Here is a 12,517-nt window from a genome sequence, read left to right as displayed (position 1 = left end):
TGGAGGTTTAATGCAGACCTACACTGTAGACATACCCACAGCACCATGTTGCATCCCTATCCTGTCCGGTTTATGCTGCCTGCTGGTTATGTCTCCCTGCTAGTTATGTATGATGATACGCCCACTCTCATGCAAGTCCTTTGTCCACAGAATACTGTACTGTATGTTTTGTTTTCATGGTTGTCTGTGAATGTCCATACAGAAAAAAGGATTGAGGAAATGGAGGGAGTGCCTTCAGAAAATATTCATACCCCTTGACTTATTCCATATTTTGTTGTATAACAGCCTGAATTCAAAATGGATGAAATAAAAAAAAATCTCACCCATCTACACACAATACCACGTAATGACAAAGTTTAAACATGTTTTTAGAAAACTTTGCAAATGTATTTAAAGTGAAATACAGAAATATCTAATATCTTTACAGAAGTAATCACAACCCTGAGTCACTACATGTTAGAATTGCCTTTGGCAGTAATAACAGCTGTGAGTCTTTCTGGGTAAATGCCTAAGAGCTTTGCACACCTGGATTGTACACTATTTGCACATGATTCTTAAAAAATCTTCAAGCTCTGTCAAATTGGTTGTTGATCATTGCTAGACAACCATTTTCAGGTCTTGCCATAGATAACTCTGCATCTTCCAGTGTCTGGTGGAAAGCAGACTGAAACAGGTTTTTCTCTATGATTTTGCCTGTGCTCCATATTTAGTATTTTTTTTAATCCTGAAAAACTCCCCAGTCCTTGACAATTACAGGCATACACATAACATGATGAAACCACCTTATGCTTGAAAATATGGAGAGAGGTACGCAGTGATGTATTGGATTTTCCCAAAACATATCACTTTGTATTCAGGACAAAAAGTGAATTGCTTTGCCACATTTCTTGCCATATTATTTTAGTGCCTTGTGGCAAACAGGATGCATGTTTTGGAATATTTTTATTCTGTACAGGCTTCCTTCTTTTCATTTTGTCAATTAGGCTAGTATTGTGGAGTAAATACAATGTTGTTGGTCCATCCTAAATGTTCTCCTATTACAGCCATTAAACTCTGTAACTGTTTTAGTCACCATGGTGAAATCCCTGAGCAGTTTCCTTCCTCTCCGGTGACTGACTTAGGAGCGGCGCCTGTTTTCTTGTAGTGACTGGGTGTATTGATACAACATCCAAAGTATATTTAATAACTTTACCATGCTCAAAGGGATATTCAATGTGTGCCCATCTACCAATAAGTGCCCTTCTTTGCGAGGCATTGGAAAACCTCCCTGGACTTTGTGGTTGAATCTGTGTTTGAAATTCTCAACTGAGGGACCTTACAGATAATTGTATGTGTGAGGTAGAGAGATGAGGTAGTCATTAAAAAATCAGATTAAACACAATTATTGCACACGGAGTGAGTCCATGCAACTTATTATGTATAGTTGAAGTCGAAAGTTTACATACACTTAGGTTGGAGTCATTAAAACTCATTTTTCAACCACTCCACAAATTTCTTGTTACCAAACTATAGTTTTGGCAAGTCGGTTAGGACACATACTTTGTGCATGACACAAGTAATTTTTCCAACAATTGTTTACAGACAGATTTTTTCACTTATAATTCACTGTATCACAATTCCAGTGGGTCAGAAGTTTAGATACACTAAGTTGACTGTGCCGTTAAACAGCTTGGAAAATTCCAGAAAATTATGTCATGGCTTCTGATAGGCTAATTGACATCATTTGAGTCAATTGGAGGAGTACCTGTGGATGTATTTCAAGGCCTACCTTCAAACTCAGTGCCTCTGCTTGACGTCATGGGAAAATCAAAAGAAATCAGCCAAAACCTCAGAAAGAAATTGTAGACCTCCACAAGTCTGGTTCATCCTTGGGATGAATTTCCAAATGCCTGAAGGTACCAGGTTCATCTGTACCCAAGTATAAACACCATGGGACCACGCAGCCGCCATACTGCTCAGGAAGGAGATGCATTCTGTCTCCTAGAGATGAACGTACTTTGGTGCGAAAAGTGCAAATCAATCTCAGAACAACAGCAAAGGACCTTGTGAAGATGCTGGAGGAAACAGGTACAAAAGTATCTATATCCACAGTAAAATGAGTTCTATATCGACATAACCTGAAAGGCCGCTCAGCAAGGAAGAAGCCACTGCTCCAAAACTGCCATAAAAATAGCCAGACCACGGTTTGCAACTGCACATGAGGTCAACGATTGTACTTTTTGGAGAAATGTCCTCTGGTCTGATGAAACAAAAATATAACTGTTTGGCCATAATGACCATCGTTATGTTTGGAGGAAAAAGGGGGAAGCTTGCAAGCCGAAGAACACCATCCCAACCGTGAAGCACGGGTGTGGCAGCATCATGTTGTGGGCGTGCTTTGCTGCAGGAGGGACTGGTGCACTTCTCAAAATAGATGGCATCATGAGGAAAGATAATTATGTGGATATATTGAAGCAACATCTCAAGACATCAGTCAGGAAGTTAAAGCTTGGGTGCAAATGGGTCTTCCATTGACCCCAAGCATACTTCCAAAGTTGTGGCAAAATGGCTTAAGGAAAACAAAGTCAGGGTATTGGAGTTGCCATCACAATGCCCTGACCTCAATCCTATAGAGAATGTGTGGGCAGAACTGAAAAAGCGTGTGCGAGCAAGGAGGCCTACAAACCTGACTCAGTTACACCAGGCGCTTGATTGATTGATTGGTTTGTATTATGCAGTCTGAATATATGCTTTATGCTTTATGTTGCAGACATGTTGTAGTCATCATGATATTAATTAAAATTGCATTTTATACACTACTTGACCAAAAGTATGTGGACACCTGCTCTTTCAACATCTCATTCCAAATTCATGGGCATTAATATGGAGTTGTTCCCCATTTGCTGCTATAACAGCCTCCATTCTTCTGGGAAGGCTTTCCACTAGATGTTGGAACACTGCTGCGGGGACTTTCTTCCATTCAGTCACAAGAGCATTAGGGAGGTCGGGCACTGATGTTGGGTGATTAGGCCTGGCTCACAGTCTGCATTCCAATTCATCCCAAAGATGTTCAATGGGGTTGAGGTCAGGGCTCTGTGCAGGCCATTCAAGTTCTTCCACACTGTTCGAGACAAACCATTTCTGAATGGACCTCGCTTTGTGCACGGGGGCCTTACCCAAACTGTTGCCACAAAGTTGCATCATTAAGATTTCCCTTCACTGGAGCTAAAGGGCTTAGCCTGCACCATGAAAAACAGTCCCAGACCATTATTCCTCCTCCATCACACTTTATAGTTGGCACTATACATTCGTGCAGGTAGTATTCTTGCATCCGCCAATCCCAGATTCATCTGTCGCACTGTCAGATGGCGAAGCGTGATTCATCACTCTAGAGGACGCGTTTCCACTGCTCCAGAGTCCAATGGTGGCAAGCTTTACACCACTCCAGCCGACACATGGCATTGCACTTGGTGATCTTAGGCTTGTGTGCGGCTACTTGGACATGGAAACCCATTCCATGATGCTTCCGACAAACAGTTATTGTGCTGCGTTGCTTCCAGATGCAGTTTGGAACTCGGTTGTGAATGTTGCAACCGAGGACAAGCGATTTTTACATGCTTCAGCACACGGCGGACACGTTCGGTGAGCTTGTGCGGCCTACCACTTTGCGGCTGAGCAAAACAGCACAATAATATAACTTACAGTTGACTGGGGTAGCAGGGCAGAAATTTGATGAACTGACTTGTTGGAAAGGTGGCATCCACATTGAAAGTCAGTGAGCTCGTCAGTAAGGCCAATGTTTGACTATGGAGATTGCATGGCTGTGTGCTCGATTTTTTTTTTTACACCTGTCAGCAATGGGTGTGGCTGAAATAGCAGAATCCACTAATTTATTTTTGTATATATAGTGTATTTGTTGTATTTTTTGAAACTGCACTGTCGGTTAGGGGCTCATAAGTAAGCATTTCACTGTGTTGTATTCGGCGCATGTGACTAATAACATTTGATTTGATTTGAATGAATGAATAAACGCACAAACAAATGGACGAACAAATTACTTAAATGTAATAATTCAACTGGTGGTAGAGCCAGTCAGAGAGGTGAAAGTGACATCACTGACCTTTGTTTGTTTGTTTACTGCAGGGTTTTGGTAAACAATTGGATGTGTCATACATTGGCAAGCATTACAACATGAGCAAATGCAAAGTGGACAACCAGTTCTACAGTGTGGAAGTAGGAGATTCCACCTTCACAGTTCTCAAACGTTACCAGAATCTAAAACCCATCGGTTCTGGAGCTCAGGGAATCGTCTGGTGAGTACTGGAATCCTCATTTTACACTCTTTATAGTGTAGTGAATGAAAATGTACATTATAGTGGCAAAACCAACTGTATACCTTAATATTTGTTTGATGTATAATGTGTTAGTAGATAGTTGTGTGGCTGTATGGTCATTGCATTATGATCTTTGCAAAGATTTATACTGTGTATCAAGGTGGCACGTGTATTTGTATATGTGTTTGTACAGCATGTGTGAGATTAAAACCTTGAGTTTGATTAATGAAGAGTTCTAGAAGAATACCAAATTGATTATTAAAGCTGCAAGCAGCAATGCTGGGGTTCAAGCTGTGGGCCCACTGTACCACCATCAGGACAAATAGGGCACAGCACCCTAGGATGAGCTACTTCTGTCATTTTACCATGCTTGCCAAATATCAGAACTCAACATCAAACAGATCATGCAATATGCGATTGATGTATTTTGGACCATTTGTATTGATGTTGACTACTTTAAACGTCTTCTTCTCCAGAACCGCTTAACTGATCATTACCAAATTTGGTACATAACATCTATGTACCCATGTTTTTGAATGCAGGACTGTAGCTCAAACTTTATGGCCGCTATGAGCCAATGAGCTTGCATTAATGTTTTTTCTTGTCCAACAGGGCCACCATGCAGCCAAACTGAACCATACTTTTATTTTTTAAATTTATTTCACCTTTATTTAACTAGGTAGGCTAGTTCAGAACAAGTTCTCATTTACAACTGCGACCTGGCCAAGATAAAGCAAAGCAGTTCGACACATACAACAACACAGTTGCACATGGAATAAACAAACATACAGTCAATAATACAGTAGAAAAAGTCTATATACAGTGTGTGCAAATGAGGTAGGATAAGGGAAGAAAGGCAATAAATAGGCCATGGTGGCCAAGTAATTACAATATAGCAATTAAACACTGGAATGGTAGATGTGCAGAAGATGAATGTGCAAGTAGAGATACTGGGGTGCAAAGGAGCAAGATAAATACATACATACAGTATGGGGATGAGGTAGTTGGATAGGCTATTTAAAAATGGGCTATGTACAGGTGCAGTGACCTGTGAGCTGCTCTGACAGCTGGTGCTTAACTTCTCTAGGATAGGGGGCAGCATTTGGAATTTTGGATGAAAAGCATGCCCAAATTCAACTGTCTGCTACTCATCCCCAGAAGATAAGATATTCATATTATTAGTAGACTTGGATAGAAAACACTCTGAAGTTTGTCTGTGAGTATAACAGTAGCAGGCAAAACCCCAGAGGACAAACCATTCAGATTCTTTTTTTTTAGGTCACTCTCTTTTCATTGGGAATCCAGATTTCTAAGGGACTTGCTTGCAGTTCCTACCACTTCCACTGGATGTTACCAGTCTTTAGAAATTGGTTGAGGTTATTCCTTTGTGTAATGAAGAAGTACGGCCATCTTGAAAGAGGGTCACTTCATGTGTACTGTTTGATAGAGGAGCGTGACCAGAAAGCATGCGTCAGTTTGTTTTTTATTTATTTTATTTATTTTACCTTTATTTAACCAGGTAGGCAAGTTGAGAACAAGTTCTCATTTACAATTGCGACCTGGCCAAGATAAAGCAAAGCAGTTCGACAGATACAACGACACAGAGTTACACATGGAGTAAAACAAACATACAGTCAATAATACAGTATAAACAAGTCTATATACAATGTGAGCAAATGAGGTGAGAAGGGAGGTAAAGGCAAAAAAGGCCATGGTGGCAAAGTAAATACAATATAGCAAGTAAAACACTGGAATGGTAGTTTTGCAATGGAAGAATGTGCAAAGTAGAAATAAAAATAATGGGGTGCAAAGGAGCAAAATAAATAAATAAATAAAAATTAAATACAGTTGGGAAAGAGGTAGTTGTTTGGGCTAAATTATAGGTGGGCTATGTACAGGTGCAGTAATCTGTGAGCTGCTCTGACAGTTGGTGCTTAAAGCTAGTGAGGGAGATAAGTGTTTCCAGTTTCAGAGATTTTTGTAGTTCGTTCCAGTCATTGGCAGCAGAGAACTGGAAGGAGAGGCGGCCAAAGAAAGAATTGGTTTTGGGGGTGACTAGAGATATACCTGCTGGAGCGTGTGCTACAGGTGGGAGATGCTATGGTGACCAGCGAGCTGAGATAAGGGGGACTTTACCTAGCAGGGTCTTGTAGATGACATGGAGCCAGTGGGTTTGGCGACGAGTATGAAGCGAGGGCCAGCCAACGAGAGCGTACAGGTCGCAATGGTGGGTAGTATATGGGGCTTTGGTGATAAAACGGATTGCACTGTGATAGACTGCATCCAATTTGTTGAGTAGGGTATTGGAGGCTATTTTGTAAATGACATCGCCAAAGTCGAGGACTGGTAGGATGGTCAGTTTTACAAGGGTATGTTTGGCAGCATGAGTGAAGGATGCTTTGTTGCGAAATAGGAAGCCAATTCTAGATTTAACTTTGGATTGGAGATGTTTGATATGGGTCTGGAAGGAGAGTTTACAGTCTAACCAGACACCTAAGTATTTGTAGTTGTCCACGTATTCTAAGTCAGAGCCGTCCAGAGTAGTGATGTTGGACAGGCTGGTAGGTGCAGGTGCGATCGGTTGAAGAGCATGCATTTAGTTTTACTTGTATTTAAGAGCAATTGGAGGCCACGGAAGGAGAGTTGTATGGCATTGAAGCTTGCCTGGAGGGTTGTTAACACAGTGTCCAAAGAAGGAAGTATACAGAATGGTGTCGTCTTAGAGGTGGATCAGGGATTCACCAGCAGCAAGAGACCTCATTGATGTATACAGAGAAGAGAGTCGGTCCAAGAATTGAACCCTGTGGCACCCCCATAGAGACTGCCATCCAATATGTTGAGTAGAGTGTTGGAGGCTATTTTGTAAACAACTTCGCCAAAGTCGAGGATCGGTAGGATGGTCAATTTTACGAGGGTATATTTGGCAGCATGAGTGAAGGATGCTTTGTTGCGAAATAGGAACCTGATTCTAGATTTAATTTTGGATTGGAGATGCTTAATGTGAGTCTGGAAGGAGAGTTTACAGTCTAACCAGACACCTAGGTATTTCTAGTTGTCCACATATTCTAAGTCAGAACCGTCCAGAGTAGTGATGCTGGACTGGCGGGCAGGTGCAGGAAGCGATTGGTTGAAGAGCATGCATTTAGTTTTACATGCATTGAAGAGCAGTTGGAGGCCATGGAAGGAGAGTTGAATGGCATTGAAGCTTAGTTCGTTATTTAACACAGTGTCCAAAGAAGGGCCAGAAGTATACAGAATGGTGTCATCTGCATACAGGTGGATCAGAGAATCACCAGCAGCAAGAGCGACATCATTGATGTATACAGAGAAGAATGTCGGCCCGAGAATTGAATCCTGTGGCACCCCTATAGAGACTGCCAGAGGTCCGGACAACAGGCCCTCTGATTTGACACACTGAGCTCTATCAGAGAAGTAGTTGGTGAACCAGGCGAAGCAATCTTTTGAGAAACCAAGGCTGTTGAGTCTGCCGATAAGAATGTGGTAATTGACAGAGTCGAAAGCCTTGGCCAGGTCGATGAATACAGCTGCACAGTAGTGTCTCTTATCGATGGCGGTAATGATATCGTTTAGGACCTTGAGCATGGCTGAGGTGCACCCATGACCAGCTCTGAAACCAGATTGCATAGCAGAGAAGGTACGGTGGGATTCAAATGGTCAGTAATCTGTTTGTTAACTTGGCTTTCGAAGACCTCGGAAAGGCAGGGTAGGATAGATATAGGTCTGTAGCAGTTTGGGTCTAGAGTATCTCCCCCTTTGAAGAGGGGGATGCCCGCCGCACCTTTCCAATCTTTGGGAATCTCAGATGATACGAAAGAGAGGTTGAACAGGATAGTAATAAGGGTTGCAACAATTTCGGCAGATCATTTTAGAAAAAGAGGGTCCAGAATGTCTAGCCCGGCTGATTTGTAGGGGTCCAGATTTTGCAGCTCTTTCAGAACATCAGCTATCTGGATTTGGGTGAAGGAGAAGTGGGGGAGGCTTGGGTGAGTTGCTGTGGGGGGTGCAGGGCTGTTGACCGGGGTAGGGGTAGCCAGGTGGAAAGCATGGCCAGCTGTAGAAAAATGCTTATTGAAATTCTCAATTATAGTGGATTTATCGGTGGTGACAGTGTTTCCTAGCCTCAGTGCAGTGGGCAGCTGGGAGAAGGTGCTCTTATTCTCCATGGACTTTAGTTTCCCAGAACTTTTTTGAATTTGTGCTACAGGATGCAAATTTATTTTTGAAAAAGCTAGCCTTAGGAAAGCTAACTGCCAGTGTGTATTGGATCCTAACTTCCCTGAAAAGTTGCATATCACGGGGGCTATTCGATGCAAATGCAGAAATTCACAAGATGTTTTTGTGCTAGTCAAGGGCTGTCAGGTCTGGAGAGAACCAAGGGCTATATCTGTTCCTGGTTCTACATTATTTGAATGGTGCATGCTTATTTAAGATGGAGAGGAAGGCACTTTTAAAGAATAACCCGGTATCCTCTACTGACGGGATGAGGTCAATATTCTTCCAGGATACCCGGGCCAGGTCGATTAGAAGGGCCTGCTCGCTGAAGGGTTTTCAGGAGCGTTTGACAATGATGAGGGGTGTGTTGTTTGACTGCAGACCCATTACGGATGCAGGCAATGAGGCAGTGATTGCTGAGATCTTGGTTGAAAACAGCCGAGGAGTATTTGGAGGGCAATTTGGTTAGGATGATATCTATGAGGGTGACCGTGATTACGGATTTTGGTTCATTGATCATTTGTGTGAGGTTGAGGGCATCAAGCTTAGATTGTAGGATGGCCGTGGGTTAAGCATGTCCCAGTTTAGGTGACCTAGCAGCACTAGCTCTGAAGATAGATGGGGGGCAATCAATTCACATATGGTGTCCAGGGCACAGCTGGGGGCAGAGGGTGGTCTATAGCAAGCGGCAACATTGAGAGACTTGTTTCTGGAAAGGTGTATTTTTAAAAGTAGAAGTGTTGTTTGGGTACAGACCTGGATAGTAAGACAGAACTCTGCAGGCTATCTCTGCAGTAGATTGCAGTTCTATCTTGTCGGAAAATGTTATAGTTAGGGATGGAAATTTCAGGGTTTTTGGTAGCCAGGATTCAGACATGGCTAGGACATCCGGGTTTGCAGAGTGTGCTAAAGCAGTGAATAAAACAAACTTCGGGAGGAGGCTTCTAATGTTACCATGCATGAAACCAAGGCTTTTACGGTTACAGAAATCAACAAATGAGAGCACCTGGGGAGTAGGAGTGGAGCTAGGCACTGCAGGGCCTGGATTAACCTCTAAATCACAGGAACAGAGGAGGAGTAGTGTAAGGGTACGGCTAAAGGCTATCAGAACTGGTCGTCTAGTGCGTTCGGAACAAAGAGTAAAAAGTGCAGGTTTCTGGGCACGGTAAAATAGATTCAAGGCATAATGTACAGACAAAGGTATGGTAGGATATGATTACATTGGAGTAATGATGAGAGAGATATTGTCTCTAGGGACGTTTAAACCACTGCATATGTTGGAGGTGGAACTAAATGGTTTGTTAAGGCATACTGAGCAGGGCTAGAGGCTCTACAGTGAAATAAGACAATCACTAACCAGAACAGCAATGGACAAGGCATATTGATATTAGGGAAAGGCATGCATAGCCGAGTGATCATAGGGGTCCAGTGAGTGGTTGGGCTGGCTGGAGACACGGCGATTCAGACAGCTAGCAGGCCGGGGCTAGCAAGCTAGCAGAACGGCCTTAGAGGGACGTCATGGCGGAGGAAAGTCTGTTTTAGCCACGGCGTGCGGTGACGTCGATAGACCGTGATGGATTGGTAGGGTTCTGAGTAGCATAGGGGTCCAAGTCCAATTGACAAAATAGGTATAGTGGCCCAAGAAATTGGCCAATGGATCTATTCAGCTAACAGTCCAATATGCTCTAGACAGCTAGTGGGCCGTGGCTAGCAGGCTAGCAGATGGGCATTTGGGGGATGTCACGGCGGAGGGGCCTGTTGGAAAAAATCCCACAGGCAGATTACGTCGGTAGTCCAGTCGTGATGGATAAGCAGGGCTAGTAGCTAGTGAGCTGGCTAGCTTCTGTTGAGGGATTTCGGTTCCGACGTAAGTAAAAATACTTTAGAATAAACAGATCCACACCGCATTGGGTAAGGCGGGTTGCAGGAGAGTATTTTGAAGTTGAGGTTTGGAAAAATATATAAAAGATATGCGAAGAAAAAAAGATATACATGGGACACGACAAGACGAAGGACAAAGACGTCGGACTGCTACTCCATCTTGGTTACTTTACAGGTTAGCTAGACTCCTATGCCTGAGCATGTGTGCCAAATTCCATCACTGAGTCAAACGGATCACGACAGCTCTGTTAGAGGCTAAGGAACAATAGCCAATACTTAACTTGCGCTTCCTTGGAAAAATAGTTATCCATTTTGACACTTTGTCAAATGTTATTCTTCCCTGGTCTGTCTGTCCACTGGAATCAGGGGATCTGGGCTTTTTTTAGTCTGCTTAGTCTTGTGCCTCCGCTAGGGCGACACTGGACATAACTTCCGGCTGTCTCCCGTGCCCTCCTTTCCAAGGTGATTGTCACGATTTACTAGGAGTGGTGGGTGGAATCAGGCGCAGAGAGCAGGGTTCAGTAGATTGTCAATTTATTCTCCGGCGCACAAAAACGGTCACGCCAACACACAAGGCGCATACAATAGACCAGCTCAAACACAGGACCAAAATAGTCCGGAGAATAACCACACGAAAAAAACACCATACAACAGAGTAACAAAAACAATCCCGCACAAAACAAGGGCGGGACAACCTACTATATATAAGGACACTAATTAAACTAAAATACACACAGGTGAAACTAATAAGACAAAACCAACAGACAAACGAAAAAGGGATCGGTAGTGGCTAGTAGGACGGTGACGACGACCACCGAGCACCACCCGAACAGGCAGGGGAGCCAACTTCGGTGGAAGTCGTGACAGCGATTGTATACATTTGCAAAGAGCTGGGACTGCCAATGTGAGGATTGGGCTAGTTTTTCAAGCCCTGACCTTAGAGAGCCTTGTTTATTCTCTATTTGGTTAGGTCGGGTGTGACTTCTATTTCTTTGTTGGCCTAGTATGGTTCCCAATCAGAGGCAGCTGTTTACCTTTTTTCCCACCTTAGATTGTGGGATCTTGTTTTTGTGTAGCTGCCTGTGAGCAGCCCAGAATGTCACATTTCGTTTTCTTTTGTTTTGTTTGGTGAGTTTCATATTTATTAAACATGTGGAATTCTATGCACGCTGCGCCTTGGTCTAATTCTTCCCTCAACGAACGTGACAGAAGATCCCACCACCAAGTGACCAAGCAGCGTGCCCAGGAGTGGAGGACATCCTTGACCTGGGAGGAGATAATGCCATGGAAGCAGGCGGAAGCAGCGAGAGAGGAACGGCGACGAGACCAGGAATCAAGGAAACGACGGAAGCCTGAGAGGCAGCCTAAAAAAAATGGGAGGGGGCACACGGGATGGTACACGGGGTGGCGAGCAGAGCAAAGGTGGGAACAAGAACCAACTCCCTGTAATTACGATGAGGAGTTGGTCACGGTTCAGATACCATGTTTTCCGGTTCTGCACACCGTGCCTCCAGTGCGCACCCTTAGCCCGGTGCATTCGGTGCCTGCTTTCCGTACTTGCTGTGCTAAGGTGAGCATCTGTCCGGGACAGATTGTGCCGGCTCAGCGGTCCTGGTCTCCAGTGCGCCTCCTCGGACCAGGATATCCTGCGCCAGCTCTACGTAAGGGATCTGCAGTTTGTCAGCACAACCCAGTGCGGCCTGAACCAGCTCCCCGCACTTGCCGTGCTACAGGGGGTATTCAGCCAGGATGCGTTGTGCCAGCTCTACGCTCCAGACCTCCAGTGCGCCTCCACGGCCCAGTATATCCTGCGCCGGCTCTACGCACTATGCCTCCAGTGTGCCTTCACAGCCCAGTGCGTCCTGTGCCAGCTCGCCACACTTACCGAGCTAAAGTGGGTATCCAGCCAGGACGCGTTGTGCCAGCCTCCAGTGATGATCCATGGCACGAAGCCTCCAGTGACGATCCAAGGAACCATGACCGAACCATGACCGAATACAAACAGTGTAGCTATTCCCTCCGCAAGGCAATCAAACAAGCTAAGCGTCAGTATAGAGACAAAGTAGAGTCGGAAACCAACGGCTCAGACA

At 44.1% G+C, this 12,517-nt stretch overlaps 1 protein-coding gene across 6 annotated transcripts in view; it reads left to right on the top strand.

Annotated features, from left to right (window-relative positions):
- The window catches only part of LOC112219617 (mitogen-activated protein kinase 10), a 98,414-nt gene that overhangs the window by 27,595 nt on the left and 58,302 nt on the right, over positions 1-12,517 (top strand). For all 6 annotated transcript variants that reach the window (XM_024381020.1, XM_024381019.2, XM_024381021.2 and 3 more), the window contains exon 3: positions 4,123-4,292. In XM_024381020.1, the coding sequence (XP_024236788.1) occupies positions 4,123-4,292 (170 nt within the window). The remainder of the gene's footprint in view (positions 1-4,122; positions 4,293-12,517) is intronic.

This window comes from Oncorhynchus tshawytscha, linkage group LG20, assembly GCF_018296145.1.
Source record: "Oncorhynchus tshawytscha isolate Ot180627B linkage group LG20, Otsh_v2.0, whole genome shotgun sequence".
Classification (NCBI taxonomy): domain Eukaryota; kingdom Metazoa; phylum Chordata; class Actinopteri; order Salmoniformes; family Salmonidae; genus Oncorhynchus; species Oncorhynchus tshawytscha.
This window is presented reverse-complemented; position numbering and strand designations above follow the sequence as displayed.